The following is a 16,330-nucleotide window of genomic DNA, read 5'->3' on the forward strand; positions in this document are numbered from 1 at the left end:
AGCATCGTAAGATGGTCCCCAAGAACCAGTCCATGACTAGCACCAGCTTTTTAACAGATTATCTAAGCCCTCCCCCGCCCGTAATACTTCAGTAACGAAACATAGAAACCACATTTCCTCCACGAATTAGTAATCGACGCTCACCGGGCCCACCTTTCCCCACTACCTTCTTCTTCTTGTTTTTTCGAGTCCAAGACGGTAGTTACTGATCACGGTGGCCGGCACCGAACATGGGGATTCAAGTTGGACGTCAGTAGTGACATGGAAAGAATCGAAAAATATATATATATATATATAAATGGACTTCATACCACACACACACACTCTCTCTCTCTTCTCTCCCTTTTCCCTCCCCTTCCCCCCGTCTCTGTTCGTTCCCATTTCATTCCTCGGGTCCCGAGGTGTGAGGGCAGGGGGAAAATCCCCACGGTTCTTCAAGTGAATATCCACGTCCGGTCTCACTGGCTGACGGAGTACTTCAGCGGACAGTGGATCTAGGACATCTGGCGTGTTTAAGTTGCGTATAAACTGACGTGACTAGCTCAAGGGCTGACAGTTGGACGAGAGGGGGAAAGGCGTTCTAGTTATTGATTCATGTCACTCCTACCTGAACCCTCCTTTCTTATTTTGCTGCTACTGCTGCTGCTGCTATTCATTGAGGCTATGTTTTTCGAGATAGAGAGGCTAATCACGTTCAAGTCTCCCCTTTTGGTTTTTAATTATTTCGCTTTGCACACCGAACTGCATTGGAACGAGCTACCAAGAAAAAAACACTCGCTGCTCTTCAAAGACACCCTCCCCACCTCTGTTCCCTTTCACCCCAACCCCGACCCTGTAACCCGCAACCCGCAACCACTATCACGTCCGCTCTCAAATCCCCAGCTTCCCTCCCTCTTACCCCCCTCCCTACCCGCCTATTCTTCCAGGGTCAATCTCTCCAGCTCCGCCCTGACGCCCTCAAACCTTGCAACCTCCGCCTCGGCATCCCGACAATGGCTCTCCTCCTTCTCCCTCGTCTCCTTCCTCACCTTCCCCCACCCCTCCCCGCTCATGATTTTCCTCGATTTCTCCACTTTCGCCTGCGCCTCCCTCAACTGCTCCTGCGCCTTGTCCAGTTCCTGCCTGAGATTGACGTTCGTGCCCACGATCTTCAGGTAAACGGCTGCCTCGGCGGAGATGGGGGATACCGCACAACCGGACGGTTGCTGCTGCTGCTGCTGCTGCTGTTGCGTGCCCTGCTTCGACGAAGGTGGGGCCAGGATTTCGATATCACCCACGTATTTGCCGCCGAGGGATTTGATGGACGTCTGTTCCGCGGAGGCGGTGTCGTATGCCGATTGCGAATTGGTTTGGATGTAGATGTGGCCTGGCTCTTTGAAGTTGTATTGTGACAGTAAACTCCTGATCCCGGCGGCAAGAGCCATGATGAATTCGTACCCCGCTGCCGCTGAGGGTTGGTCGAGCACTGTGTTGAATTGAGGGTATCTTGCAACCATGATGGAAGGCGTTTCATCGCCAGGTCGACGCGGCAGCTTCTGCCACAGGTGTTCGGTGACGAAGGGCATGATGGGGTGGAGGAGGAGGAGACCGCCTTCGAGGGCGGTGTAGAGGGTTTGTTTGGCGGATGCTTGGTCCTCAGCCGCGGCGTCGTCGTGGAGGATGAATTTCGAGTTTTCGATGAAGGTGTCGCAGAGTTGCGTGAGCCAGTATTGGTACAGGCTGCTGGCTGCGGTGGAGAATTCTCGGGCTTCGATGGTGTCGTTGACTTCTTTCACCGTGCTGTTGAGGCGGTGCAGGATCCATTTCTCGGCTAGTGAGATGGGTTTGTTGGTGTATGGGATTTCTGAGGGAACAAAGTCATCGCCTAGTCGGCCTTTGACGAAGTTGGTGGCCTGGTAGATTTTGTTGGCGAAGCGGCGGTAGGCTTCTATTACTTTGATGTCGAATGCGATGTCGCCTCCTCCTGTGGTGTAATTGACGAGGGCGAAACGTAATGCATCTGCACCGCATTCACTAATGCCTTTTGGAAAGGCTGACTTCTGATAGTCCTTTGCACGTTGCACTTCCTTGGGATCCAAGTTGCCCGTCAATAATTTTGCATGCAGTTCCTCAAGCCCAATGCCATCGATGATATCGTTCGGATCAACAACATTCCCTAATGACTTCGACATCTTCCTACCTTCGGAATCGCGGATCAAAGAGTGACAGTACACCTCCGTGAAAGGTACCTTGCCTGTCAGCTTTACCCCCATCATGATCATCCGAGCGACCCAGAAAAACAAAATGTCCCAACCAGTTTCGAGAATCGAGGTCGGATAAAGCGTTTCCATGTCCTTGGTCTTCTTTGGCCATCCCAGCGTTGAAAAAGGCCATAATGCGGATGAAAACCACGTATCCAGAACGTCTTCGTCCCAACGTAAGGTAAACTTCTTACCCGGAAACTTCTTCTCGGCCTTTTCTCGAGCGCCATCCTCTGATTGCGCACAAACCCACAGATCTCCATCGCTAGAATCTCCTTGTCCACCTTCGATGTCGACAAAATAAGCCGGAGCTCGATGACCCCACCATAACTGTCTTGACAAACACCAATCCTGAATATTTTCCATCCACATAAAGTAGTTTCTCTCGGCTGACTCTGGCTGGATTTTAATGGTGCCGTCTCTGACGACTTCCATGGCAGGTTTGGCCAAGCTCTCCATTTTCATCCACCATTGTGGCTTCATGATCGGCTCGATGACATCCTTCGACTTGCTGCATAAGGGCACTTTCATTGGATTATCCACCCATTTGACATACAAGCCTTTTTCTTTGAGTGCCTCTATGACCTTGTATCGTGCGTCAAATCGTTTCATGCCTGCAAAGTCTCCTGTGTTGTCATTCAGGGTGCCATCATCGTTGAAGATGTTGAGGAAGGTAAGATCGTGTTTCTTCCCCAGATTGAAATCGTTCGGGTCATGGGCAGGTGTGATCTTGACAGCGCCGGTACCAAACTCAGGATCAACGTGCTCATCCGCGAATATGATCAAGCTTCGGTCCAGAAAAGGGTGTTTAGCCCTTTTCCCAATGAAGTCTCTGTAGCGTTCGTCATTCGGATGCACTGCGATCCCTGTGTCTCCGAGCATAGTCTCTGGACGAGTTGTTGCAACTTCGATCCGCTTGTCGCTGCCTTCGATCTCGTAATAGAAATGAGTTAGCACACCAAACTCGATCTTTTTTTCGTACCCGGGCACAGACAAAAGTTGCCTGCCTGGCAGGTCAACGTTATCCACCTCCAAGTTTGATAGAGAAGTGGTGAGAGCAGTGCACCAATTGACAAGACGGTTCGCTCGATAGATGATGCCTTCGTCATGGAGCTGGATGAATGTTTCGCGGACCGCCATTGAAAGATTCTCATCCATGGTGAAAGCTTCTCTGCCCCAGTCAACAGACAAGCCCATCCTTTTCAGCTGATTTGTGATGTTCTTGTGGTATGTTCCTTTCCACGCCCAAATCGTGTCTACCAATGCTTCTCGTCCAATGTCATGTCTTGTTTTCTTCTCCTTCTTCCAGAGCGTCTTCTCTACTACGCTCTGCGTAGATATTCCGGCATGATCGCAGCCTGGGATGTATGCCGTAGTCTTACCCATCATCCTCGCTCGACGGATCATAGTGTCTTGTAGCGCGCTTGCCAGGGCGTGGCCCATATGTAGCGATCCTGTAACATTTGGTGGCGGTATCGAGATGACAAACTTTCCCTCTTCTTTGACGTTGCCGTCCGCTGTGAACTGAGGGGCAAAACATTCTCGCTTCTCCCACCATTCGTATAGCTCCCGCTCTATCTTGGATGGTTCGTACGCATCAACAGCTGCGGGCTTCTTGATCTTCTTCTCCTTTTGTTTGGGAGCTGTGGAAGCGGCTGCTTGTTGTTGTTTGGCTCTCTTCTCCTGGAACTTCTTCTCCTTCTCAGCCTTTTTGCGCTCTTTTTCAACTACATTGAGAGAACATAAAGTTAGAAGTTGTCATGGATTCATTATTAATCATAGCTATTCAGGCTATCGTGCCATACATGAGATAGGGTAAAGCCTAATATAATGCGGGTTTAGGGTCTTCCGTACTCTCTTTGGCGGTCTTGGGCTTCTCGCCTTCTCCATGCGGGCCTGGACCTATCTCTGCTCCATCGGTACCACCTTGGCTCTGTGCTGTCGGGTCACCCTTTGCGGCGTCAAGAATGGCAGACGTTGTTTCGCTTGAAGGAGGTGGAGGCGGCCCAGATGGCGAGCCTGTAGGACTGCCAGCTTTTGGCTGTCAGTACCAACTTCAGTAGGCAAATGTGTCGCACTCACTGGGATTATGTGAAGCTGCATTGAGAGCCATAGCTTGACAATGAAGCCTTCTCCAAATTGGAGGGCGCGCAACGAGATTCCGGAAAAGTATTTTGAAGGATTGCCAAATCGGCAGAGTTGAGTCACCGGATCAATCACATAAGACCTAGGTTTCGGATAGTCCGTGAGATCAAGTTGAAGTCGCGGGGAATAAGGAGGTTATGAATTAAGGGCTGCATATGAGTCATATGCTACGTTTCAATGAGTATCTACAACACTATCTTGGAGATGACTCGGGATCGTGCCAAGGCACGAAACCCATCCGAACCCCTGGACAAGGACAGGAACTCGGTCTTGGACGTTGCATACTATGCTAAATGCTTGTCGAGGGACGCCAGTGTTTGCTCAACTTGGCCACAGACATTCTGGCAGTATGGAATCTATTCTTGTTGTAAGCTATGCTGCGGAGATGCCCTGGAGCCCTTGCACCTGGGTTGAAAATGGATGATCTCAGCCCGATTCCACCTTTCCCATTCACATTCAACCATAGCATCTGTCAGAGATGTTTGTTGTCAGGCCTTCCCCTTCCCCACAACTCCGTCCTCATATCCTATTGGATGCCGGGGTTCAGTGGCCAAAATCGCTAGTGAATAGGGTGCCTATGGAGAGCTTCGGGGGGACAGGAGGGGAGCCGTAAGTAGGAGAACGGCTATCGGAATCGTCGTTAATCTAGACCCAAGTATGATCACCATCATCAACTTAGGCTAGCTCCCTTGAGCCGCTTAGCAACATGTTCTGACGGAGTTCCAGGGATGGAGTCATCTCCAGTGTCCAAAGGCCATGAACGCTTGGGGGGCCGCTCACCACTCTCCCTTAGTATAGCAATAAGTGTGGCCCAGCCTGGGGTACTTGAAAGCTGCATTCCGTCTGCAAGATCATGGGTCGTCGCCACCCGGCACAGAAGCGCTTCTTCATCCTGTTGGGCTAATTAGCTACGCATAGTCGAACAGATGCCAGCAAATCCGCTCACCTTGCTCAGAACACCTAGATTATGCAGGAAACATAGCAGATGCAAATCAGAGACTGATCGAATTGTTTGCTCTGCACTGCCTTTTGGCTTCAACTTTTCCGCGACATCTTTCAATTCTTGGCTCGTTCCAATTAACTCACGATTCTCAATCGCGAAGGTGCTATTTGTGAAAAGTGGCTTGGGATTATTGGGAATCCCGTACGTCAAAGTGACTAGCAGATACTCCACTGGGAAGCTCGGTTTAGCATTTTCTTGCACATTTGCTCCGTACTCATTAATTCTTCGATAGAAGACTTCAGGGATATATCTTGACTTATTGGTCAGTCCTTCGTCGTCCTCGGATTGCACAAGCATGACCGAGGGATCTGCGGATGGCTCGATGATATCGGCTCGCACCATCTCCACGGCCGAGTTCGAAGCTTGATATGCTGTTACGGTAATAGCACCATCTTCATCACCACTGATGACACAGGTGACGAAGTTCGAACCAAAACGGCCACTCTCACTCCACTTCGACGGTTTCGGATATTGAGCCTGTAGCCGAGCAGCAAAAGCTATTTCCAATGACGATAGGTAGAATGAATCGATATGTCGCTTGCATATAGCTTGGCCTTCACCGTCCTGAGCAGGAAGAAGGTCGGTGAAGATGACTCCAACACGTTCCAGACCACATAAATGAGCCACCTCCTCCACGTCTTTCTCGTTGTGCCATTCTTGTAACGTCACACCATCCAATTCATTGACTTGAGGTGGCTCGTAGATGGCCTCTACCACCGCTTTGATGCCTAATGGCACTTCTTTGTACTCCTCATATCGGCCATAGAGAAATCCCAATCTCTGCATACCCGATTTACGCCAAAAGTCAAGCAGATTGTTGATCATGTCAGGCGAAGAGAACTCCACATGGTCGACCATGCGGAACTGCTGGGGCTGCAGAGTGATGGCGCTCGGCTGGCACTTGGAGCAGATGCCTTCGGGCCATGGCGGATGACCAGATGGGCAGTTCTTGCGTACTCGATAATGTGGTTCGCTCAGTGGAGGCATGTATGAGCTCTTCAGCTCGGGCTTGTTCGTTGCCGAATTGATCTTCCGAAGGTATGAATGGACAGACAAGTGCTTGATCTTCCTTTCTGCCAAGTATTTTGGGTCGTACGGCTCCAGAGGCATGCAATAATCACACATTCCTTTCGGGCCATGGCGACACATCTTCTGGTCTTTTGGCCGCGAAATTTTGCCATCCTGCTGATCCAGTCTATTATCCAGTGGCGACTGCTTTATGACGTCCCAAGGATTCTTGATGACTGCGCTGGGTGATGTTGTGGGTAGAGGTGTTGTTGCTGATACCTCAGGAACCAACCTCCCATGTAAGCTATTCGAGGTAACAAAGTTGGAGCGAGATGTTGTCGTCCCATTCACGTGCCCATTTGACAATTGTGAGACTTCTGAATAACCAATGTACAGCTTATCGCCATGGCTATCTCCAGACGTCAGTACCGAGCCAGATTAATAATAGATGGAAGGGACTGATGGGAGGGACTGACTGAAGTCCAACCTGTTCAAGTCGAATTTTCGTGAGGTCTTTCAAGTATCTTTCGTCGGCAGGATTAAGCCCTATTGGCCTGTTTGAGAGCTTGAGTGTGGCGGTATCAGTATTGGTAGGTAGGTTGTCAAGTATCTAATGCAGACGTCAGTATAAGGACTGCGCATAGATGCAGCAAGACTTACTTTGGACGCTAACGAAGGGAACAGATCGGTGGGTTGGACATCCAACCTGAATTGCCCATTCTGAGACTCGAAGCGGAGTAACATGATGTCGTGATCCCTTCTCTAAGTTGTCGAATTCCCACTGTCGTGAAGATCACCGAGATACGTTGGATGTCATTTTCAGAGACGTAGGATGCAAAGATGATGTGGGCGTCGAGACGGCAGGTGGCGAGAATTTGGCAGTGTTGCCTGATGAGTGATCAAGCAGAAAGTACGTGAAACAGGTGGAAAGCTGACACAGAGCGTAAGGGACAAGTGATGAAGTCTCTGTATCTTGTACGCACAGTTGTAGGCTGACACGAGATGATGCTGGCGGCGTCATGGGCGCTCGGTCCACCAGCCTACTAAGATTGTGACTTCTCTTGGGTCAGCTATTCCCTTATCCGCAGAGCCGCACCTCACGTAGTACTCACGCCTATCCTTGTTAAGACCTCTAAGCGCCACCGGCGGCAGCAAAGGACGGTACTGTAACGTACTCTCCGGATTGTCCTCATTTTCCTGTCTCTGTTCGAATCCCTGTGATTAATTGCCAGATTGAAGCTCGTTGCCAGCATCTATGCCTATATACGCATTCATCGAAGTCTTTATCTCGCTGTCGACCGCGACGAGCCGCACGCTTCCGGATTTCGTCAACCTGCGCTTCCTTTCCTCCGCGCAGCCTCTACCGAGACTACGCGCAATTCGAAAACTGCCCGGTCAGTTGGCTACCGCCATCTGCGTCACAACGCCTTCCACATGTTCGCCTTAAAAGATGGAGCTAGGGATGGCTACCAGTGTGTCAGAGGCTAACCGATCTTTCCGATCTTTCGAGCTATGAATGAGTGACGTGATGGAGAGCGTAAATATCCCAACAGTGGCCCACTACCTGAGGTTCATAGATTGTTGTAAGACATGGGCAGTACAGGCCCTGCTTGAATATTGCATGGACCTCAAAGCGTGAAAGGAGAGAAGAGTACTTCAGAGAAGCTATTAGACTCGTTCATGCGGCGACTGCGCCTAGATATATGCAAAAACGCAGCATCACCAAGCAGGGTTCATACATACATACATACATACATACATACATGAATGAGATACAACCAACCAATCACTCGATTCTTTCGCGCTTCATCCAACCTCATGTCGCGTCTGCTGTTAAGCCCTTGACATTCACACACCTCACCACTTTTCTCAATCTTGCCTAGGTTTCAACTTCCATGCTGTCTTCACCGTCGTGTTCGACTTCTTCGGATTGAACAACTCTCCCAATCTCTGTTCGAGCACCTCTCTTCCCTTCAAGGTACGCCAGACCTCGTGAGGGGCTCCGCTCACCACATCATAAGCCAGCAGGTTGTCTGTGATCTTGGTCAAATCTTCCTGTTTCTTCTCCCATTCCTTATCCTTCTTCATCATGACACCGCTGCTCACAACCACCAAGGGCGTGTCGGGCGGTTGGATCCTCCTGGCAGACATGATCTCACTCTTCGTGAAGCTCTCTGCAACCAGATTCTCTTGCAGTTTGGCCTTGAGATATTTGCCACTCTGGTAAGAGGAAGGGCCATAGACGCGGTCTTCGCGGGTACGACCTTTGAAGACAGCGGCGGGAATCCTGTCCAGACCGAGAGGGGAGATCATGCCCCAGGCCCAGAGGAAGAAGCCCCGAGTAGGCGAGCCGACTCTGTGGAGGAAGTCCTCGTGGAGGGTATCGATGAGGAAGATGCCCTGAACATCTCTCACATGGCGAGAAGAGAAGATACGACTGTAAATGCCGCCAATGCCGGCTGAGACTAGGATCCAGGGACCATCCTCGCCAGCGATTGCCAGTGCTTCGGAAATAGCGTCGATGGACATGCCGGCTGAGTGCGGTGATGGTGCGTTTTCGGAGAAAGCCAGACCAGGTCGGTCCCAGTAGCAGTAACGGGCTATTGTGCCGTTCACACGAGCGTTGTATATGAAATCTTCCAGGCCGGACCCTTCCGTAGGTTCTTCGCCACCCTCGACAAGAACAGTTGGTATAGCTTCGCCCTGGTCGTCGTACCGTCGATCCCCGACGCAAGCAACGTGAACCTGGTATTTATCGCCATCTACGAAGTATCTTTCGCCAGGAGGAGCTAGAGTGGCATCCCTGGCGCGGAGGATCAAGGTGGCAGTGAGAAGAACGGTGACAGCGACCAAGACCACCATTATGACGCTCGCTGTCAAGACGGCACACCACTCACGGAGTGAGCGACGAGTTTCTTCTCGGCCAGTAAGACGCTCTTCTTCCTCCTTCTTGCCCCATCGCACAGTTTTGTTGGTGAGGACACAGTAGAGACTCATCAGAGCAGCCCAGATGACCGAGGCGGTGCCGACCCAGCCTTCCTCTGCACGCAGACGGGAAACAGCGAGGATCAAGATCATATTGATGAGGAGCATCACCCCAACCACCATGCCGAGAACGCTCATTGGAGTTGAGGGAATGGAGAAGAAGATTAGGGCAACGAGGAGGTTACCGATGGTGAGGAGGGCGTAGGAGATATCGAAGTAGCCGGATCCACGCGAGTTCATGCTTGGTGGACTGGCGAAGATGGAGATGAAGAGTAACACCCACCACAAAAAGGTGATGATGGTGAAGATGACGGTGAGATGGCGAAGGGCGCGTACGCTCCATAGGTTATATGGAGTTACCTAACTCCAAGTCAGCCGTCCTGTAGAGATAGAGGAAGAGGTGTACGGACAGCAGGATCATCGGGACTCAGATAGCCGCCATGTCCAGGCGGAGGTGGCAGCAAGCGAGTCCTCTCGTCGGGGTCTCCCTGGTGTCTAGAACGAGTGTTGGGTCGTGAGTGCTCGCCATCGGAGGACCCGGGGGGGTTTGGACTCGAATCATCTTCTCCCTGCTCTCCATTTTGCTTTGAGCCCCAGAGAGTGACCATTTTGGAGTGGTATGAGGAGGATCAGTGCTGAGCTGCCTGGCAGCTGGACTACAACTAACTGCAGGATCAGGATAGTAGGCGGAAGAGAAGCTCAGCAGATGCGTCCCAGCGGTCAACGCGTAATTGTAGGTATGCCCTGTAGGTATGCCCTGTAGGTATACACTGTAAATATGTTCGCTGGAGTATTTGGGAAGCAAGATGAGGGAGCAGGATTTGCTAAGAGAGCACGGCAGGATACAGAGTGTGGTGGTGGGTGAAAAAGTGCATTAGCCACGGGTGTGGAGAGGAGGCGACGACGTCATCAACGGCACGATCTAGGCCATCTGGGCCATCGCAGGCGACGCCGAGGGCAATTAGCCAGGTTGACACTTGGGTCAATGGCAGACAATGGCAGGCAAAGCGGAGGAGATATTGACTAGTATGCTAGGCTGCAGCTATCATGTGCAGATCTGGGGCAATGTCTGCAACAATGAGAGTGGGATTGACACATGAGAGAGGATGGTTCTCTCCACCATCGACATGGGACAAGGGTGATGATGTATGGCGCAAATTGGTGGAGCAGCCCCGGAACTGGGCCTGGAACACTGGCCAGCCAGTCAACGTCACTCCATCCACCACGCCGGAAAGCATCCCTGCCCACCAGTGCTTGGCAATATCAACCTCATCTACTACTAGTACTAAGATAAGTGCTAAGTGCTAAGTACCAAGTACTGCTATTAGTACTGCTGGTACTCCGTACTGGTACCACTGGTATGTACAATCACCACATGAGCAGAGTCATATCAAACGAGTTTCGATGAACACACTTGAAGTCATGAGAGGGCTATCGAGCACTGTCGAGCACTGTCGAGCCCTGATGTAGCGGGTGACGTGTCTGATAGAGTGACAGTACATCAGCGGCAACGTCCAAGAGTCCCTTTCCGGAACCGCTGTTGAATCGGGGCAGCTTCTTTCTGCACAACCACAACGCCTCGTCTTTCCTTTCCCGCTCCGTCTTCCTCTGCTTCTTCGCTGCTGGTCACACGACATGATGAGCGAGCTACAGAGATCCTTTGCCAAGGCACAGCTGGCCAAGCTGCCGCCAGAAGCACCACTCATCTTTGATGAGCGAGAAGAAGACGAAGAGTGTGCAGATGACACACGCAATAGATCTGCCAGCGATTCATCTGCTTCGTCAACCGGCACCATCGTTCCCTCCCCGACCAAACATCTATTCGAAAGGCCTAAAAGGTAGAAGTTAGTCTTCGTTCTCCCCCCCTTATCCTCGACATCTCCACCTGAATGCACTCATAACTCACAGCTTCTCCTTGCGTGCTACGTGTGTTGCGATATTCCAAGGAGGTCATCTGACGGCACGCTTCAATCAGTTCCAAACCTCCTCCAGCTTCCCGCTCATCTCCCCTTGAATGGACCGAGTTCTTCGAGACAGAGCTGTATCTTGAACGACAGAGAGCAGCCACGAAGATCATCCATCACGCATACTTTTCTCCTCCTTCGTCTTCAGGGCCTCTTTTCGTCGCCCACCACGGTGCCGGCTCATCAGGTCTCTCATTCGCATGCTTCGCTGCGGAAATCCGCAAGGCTATCCCTGCTGCTGGCGTTCTGTCCTTGGATGCTCGTGGACACGGCAGAACCCAAGTTGAGATGCCCAAGCCCGAGGACGATGATCAGACGGAGTCTATTGACTTGTCGCTCGGGACGCTCAGCTCAGATTTAGCTGATGTGGTTCAAGCCACTCAAACGCGAATGTCATGGTCCGCACTGCCAGATATTGTCCTCATTGGTCACAGCCTCGGAGGTGCCGTAGTTGTTGATCTTGCCCATAAGGGTCTTTTAGGATCTGCCGTTCTTGGCTATGCAGTGCTCGACGTGGTTGAAGGATCGGCCATGGAAGCTTTGGCACATATGGAAACATATCTATCGAGTAGGCCGTCGAGCTTTCCTTCTCTCGCTTCAGCAATCGAGTGGCAGTATGTGATATCCCTTCTGCATAGCCTGTACATGTCTCAAAGGTTTCATACTAATAAACGTATTCAGCACTCGCTCTCGAACGATCCGCAACTCCTTCTCCGCACGCGTATCTGTTCCCTCCCTCCTCCTCCCCGTCCCCACCGAGCCAAACCCATCATCCTCCCACCCAACAACAGAAACAACAACATCATACACCTGGCGCACCCCCCTCCCTCCAACCCAACCCTTCTGGCCCACCTGGTTCGAGAAGCTCAGCAGCAAATTCCTCGCCAGCCGAGGCGCCAAGCTCCTCCTCCTCGCCGGCACCGACCGTCTCGACAAGGAGCTCATGATTGGCCAGATGCAGGGAAAGTATCAACTGCACGTCTTCCCCGACGCGGGACATTTCCTGCATGAGGACCAGCCGGCCAAGGTGGCGGCCGTGGTGGCGGAGTTTTGGAGGAGGAATGATCGCGCCGCGTTGGTGTTGCCGCCGAAGGTTGGGGTCGGGTTGAAAGGACACGGGAAAGGGGAAGGGTGACTGGGGGAGGCTGGAGGATGGTTTGGCTGGTCATGTTGGCAGACCTTAGATCAAGAACGTGGGAGAGGGAGTAGGGCTAATTGCCCAGACGCCTTCCGACGAGTTGAACCGGGTACAAGAATTTTGAAAAAAACAGCATGTTCGAAAGTTCTCAGTACGTGGCCCCCACCGACGACAAGGACAACATCCATTAACGGTGCACATGTCCGTGCCCTTCCTTCTCGCCGCTACGAGATCTAGCTAGCTACTTATCAGGCCGCCTGTCCTGTCCTGTCAAGCAAGCCCGCTCGCTGCTCACCCTGTGCTTGCACAATTCAAACCCCAACCCGTGATATGTAAATCTCAATTCCTCCCATTCTACCAGTACTAACTAGGCTTCCGAGCCTCAAGACCGCTGTATCTGTATCTGCATCTGCATCTGCCGTGAGGGACGGAGACGGCCGTGTTCGATCCTGCCGGATAACAACGAAAGTACAGTAGGTAGGGGCATTGCGAGGGTGGATTCCAGCAGGCGCCGCGGCAGCAGCAGAAGCAGCAGCAGAAGCAGAAACAATAGTTGCTCAGTCGTTAGCTAGGACTTAGCAAGCATAGACTGGAGGCCACTGCGTTCAAGCCTCGCAGCATGACAAACCCAACGGCGCTGTGCTTCTCGCTGAGCTGAGCAGTACATCGAAGGAGCGGCTGCGTCGTAATTGGGACAGGTGTGTGTGTGTGTGTGTGTGTGTGCCTTGAAGTGCTCACTCACTTCCTTGATGAGGAAATGCGCGGGACTACCAAGACTTGAGGAGGATAGGTAGGGGGTTCCGACGATGCATTCGCTCATGAACGAGTCGAGTCGAGTCGAGTCGAGTCGAGCCGGGTCGAGTTGAGTTGAGTCCTGCATGCCGCTGTCTGCGCGTCGAAAGCTCATGGCAAATACGCACCCCCAGCGACGACGAGATTCATATTGGTGAATTTGACCTTGTACACCGGACTCTTCTTGGTAGGGAACGCACTGATCTGATCGGCCGAGACGCCTTGCTCTTTCCCCTTTTTCTTCGGTCCAGCAGCGCCGGACACCACTCCTCCCACGCTCGCAGCAACAGCAGTACTGGTCCCGGCGCCCGAGGTGGAAGAGCCAGCAGCGCCATCCACTTTCCCCGCCTCGCCGCCCACTCCTATTCCTACTCCCACCCCCACCCCAACTCCCTTGCCTACCTCCTTGGCCGGGCCATGGACATCCCAAACCCGGACCGTACAATCGGCACCCCCACTCACCAGCACCGTGCTCTCCACGCTGAAGCTGAGACTCCACACCCCGCCCTTGCCATGGCCGCGCATATTCTTGATCAGCCGTCCCAACGCCAGATCCCAAAGACAGATCCAGCCATTCTCGTCCGCACTCGCCAAGATCTTGCCGTTGGGACTACAGCACAACGCCGTGATGGCAGACGTATGGCCCGTGAACATGCGTACCGCATTGCCATTCGTCAGCCCCCACATCCGCACCGTCCTGTCACTGCTCGCGGTAAAGACGTAGGCGGAATTGCGGTGGAAGGCGACGACATCGACGCCGTCATCGTGGCCAGCCAACAAGCGTAAGTGGCGGATCTTATCCGTCGACCAGATGCGCGCGGTTTTGTCGTGGCCCCCAGACACGAAGTAGTGGCCAAACGGACCCCATTCCACGTCCCAGACCGGGCCGATGTGGCCTTTGTAGACGACGATTTGTTGGAAGATGTCGAGGTTCCAGAGGCGAATGGTGCTATCGGCCGAGGAGGAGAGGAGCCATTTCGTGCTTGGTCTGATGTCTGCTGCGGAGGGGGCGGCGGAGGAAGGGGCGAAGGAGACCGCGTAGACGGGGCCGGAGTGGCCGATTAAGCGGTGCGAGGCGGAGGGGATGGTGCTGCTGTTGTCGTCGTTGTCGGTTGAGATGGGCTTTCCGTCGAGACTCCAGACGCGGATGTAGGATTCCGAGGTCCCTGCTGCAACGAGTTCATTGTCGCCGGAGAAGTCGAGGCAGGTGATGCTATCGTAGGTGTTGTGGAAGGTGAACATGCACACGCTGATGCCAGGGCCGATGCCACCGGTGCGTGCTTCAATCTTGAACCGGTCGCGGTTTTCGCGGATTTTCTGGACTTCCATTGCTACGTCGCGGGCGGTGGATGGTGGGTAGGCTAGTTCGGTACGAGACGGGAATTCGTCGTCGGGTTCTTGCTTGATGTTCATTTCCAGTGTCTCGACGAGACTGTCTTGACCAGCAAGGGCGGGTTGCGCAGTGTCCATATCTTCTAGATCGCCACGGACGTCAGCTTCGAGGTCTTTGTCGAGTGGCAGTCTTCCCAATCGAAGCTTGACCAGGTTATTGCCCTGCGTTGGATCGTCTGTGATTATAGAGTTTCCTGGATTGTGGCCGGGAATGCCTTCATCTTCGGCCGGCATATCTTGTACTTCTTTCCCTCTTTGCAACAGGCTGGCGAAGCTGAAACGATCGTCCGCTGCTCGATCGACGTGCCTGATATTACATCGCTTTTCAAGCAGATCAATCAGTAATTTCCCTCCTTGATCAGCACTTGCTTCAAGATATTGCATCAAATGCACAAAGGCAAAGTTGCTGAGGACGACTCGATACTTGTTATCTCGGTAAAGCTTGCCCACATTATCGTCGTTCAGGTGCTCGGGAAGGCTGATGCGTTCTAGTCCTCTGATGTCAACTTCATGTTCGGGGCGAAAGTCTTGCTTGTATTGTTCGAAAAAGGCCCGACTTTCTGTAGGATAGAGCTCTGCCACCAGCTGGAGATAAGAATGCACAAAAAGAGGCCATAATATGCGTTTGAGTTCTGGCTTGTAGATATCAAGTGTGTCATCGATCCATTTCTTGGTCCCCTCATAGGCCGCCCGATATCTCGGCGTACCGCCAGTCATAGCTGGTGGTGCAGCAGTCTCAGGCACAGCCGTTTGAGAAGATTCTGCTCTTAGCATTGCCTCAGTTTTGGTGTAGCCTTTTTTGGCGAGGTAGTCGATGACCTGATGTCGCATATTAGCTTGAACTCCAGCAGATTCACTGGGGAAGAGGAGAGAGGAGAGAACTTCAGCCGAACTTGATGCGCGTATAAGGGATCTTGCTCGCTGTAACAGCCCTTTGCGCACTTGTACAAAGAATAGAGTACTGATTCGTGGCGGCGGGCAATGCCTGAAAAATGGCATGGGCAGATGTGGAGAAACAACAGCAACACCGCACTTCAGAAAATACCAGGGCAAGACAGGCGCAAAAGTAATATACAGCACCCACAAAACATTCATCAACCTACAATCTGATTCAAGTTCTGCTGCGACATGCCTCCGCCTCCCCCTCCGCCACCAGACATAACACCCCCAGCGCTGACTCCAGAAGTCGCCATAGATCCACCGCCCGTAGTGACGCCATTGATGTGAGGCTGGGTAGGTGTTGGTAGTGGAGGGTTTTGCCCAATGCTGGCGCTCCTTGCTGCTGGACTGGGAGCAGACATGTTGATATTCTAGATGACCTGGGCCCACCCAGCCTATTGTTCATACAAGGTCGAGAGGGTACCTATCTATAAAGCCTCGCACATAGTAGCATTCAATACCGTGCAGTCAGGGTAATGTAGGGGAGTTATGTAAGTGTCAGTACTCCGTAGATGGTCAGTAGATGGTCTTGGTTTGGATACTGGTAGAGGAAGAGAAGCTATTCCTGAAATATACTACGTAGTAGCTTGGGCGGTAATTCGAGGGTACGATACTGTACGTAGAACGTAACTTACCATGTCTATGTTGTATTATTGTATTCAACGAGCTCCACAGCTCCACAGTCTAACATGTTTGGTCACGTACAGCAATACACAATGTCAAA

General features: G+C 52.2%; 5 protein-coding genes across 5 annotated transcripts; 1 reads left to right on the plus strand and 4 right to left on the minus strand.

The window, feature by feature from the left end:
* Positions 1-914: 914 nt before the first annotated feature.
* On the minus strand, positions 915-4,353 carry EPUS_04635 (Valine--tRNA ligase; the record flags this gene model as incomplete). The annotated part of the gene is made up of 3 exons (XM_007807572.1): positions 915-3,967; positions 4,095-4,274; positions 4,323-4,353. 3 exons carry the CDS (start codon positions 4,351-4,353, stop codon positions 915-917), a joined length of 3,264 nt encoding a protein of 1,087 aa, XP_007805763.1.
* Positions 4,354-5,055: 702 nt separating this feature from the next.
* On the minus strand, positions 5,056-7,140 carry EPUS_04636 (Nuclear protein localization protein 4; the record flags this gene model as incomplete). The annotated part of the gene is made up of 4 exons (XM_007807573.1): positions 5,056-5,277; positions 5,332-6,805; positions 6,873-7,006; positions 7,057-7,140. The coding sequence occupies 4 exons, from the start codon at positions 7,138-7,140 to the stop codon at positions 5,056-5,058; spliced, it is 1,914 nt and encodes a 637-aa protein (XP_007805764.1).
* A 1,125-nt stretch (positions 7,141-8,265) lies between these two features.
* On the minus strand, positions 8,266-9,989 carry EPUS_04637 (uncharacterized protein; the record flags this gene model as incomplete). The annotated part of the gene is made up of 2 exons (XM_007807574.1): positions 8,266-9,741; positions 9,792-9,989. The coding sequence occupies 2 exons, from the start codon at positions 9,987-9,989 to the stop codon at positions 8,266-8,268; spliced, it is 1,674 nt and encodes a 557-aa protein (XP_007805765.1).
* Positions 9,990-11,019: 1,030 nt separating this feature from the next.
* On the plus strand, positions 11,020-12,480 carry EPUS_04638 (Protein phosphatase methylesterase 1; the record flags this gene model as incomplete). The annotated part of the gene is made up of 3 exons (XM_007807575.1): positions 11,020-11,219; positions 11,357-11,959; positions 12,027-12,480. 3 exons carry the CDS (start codon positions 11,020-11,022, stop codon positions 12,478-12,480), a joined length of 1,257 nt encoding a protein of 418 aa, XP_007805766.1.
* Positions 12,481-13,386: 906 nt separating this feature from the next.
* EPUS_04639 (uncharacterized protein) lies at positions 13,387-15,968 on the minus strand (the record flags this gene model as incomplete). The annotated part of the gene is made up of 2 exons (XM_007807576.1): positions 13,387-15,486; positions 15,771-15,968. The coding sequence occupies 2 exons, from the start codon at positions 15,966-15,968 to the stop codon at positions 13,387-13,389; spliced, it is 2,298 nt and encodes a 765-aa protein (XP_007805767.1).
* Between the last annotated feature and the right edge of the window lie 362 nt (positions 15,969-16,330).

This window comes from Endocarpon pusillum (assembly GCF_000464535.1).
Source record: "Endocarpon pusillum Z07020 unplaced genomic scaffold scaffold7164, whole genome shotgun sequence".
In the NCBI taxonomy this organism is placed as follows: Eukaryota; Fungi; Ascomycota; class Eurotiomycetes; order Verrucariales; family Verrucariaceae; genus Endocarpon; species Endocarpon pusillum.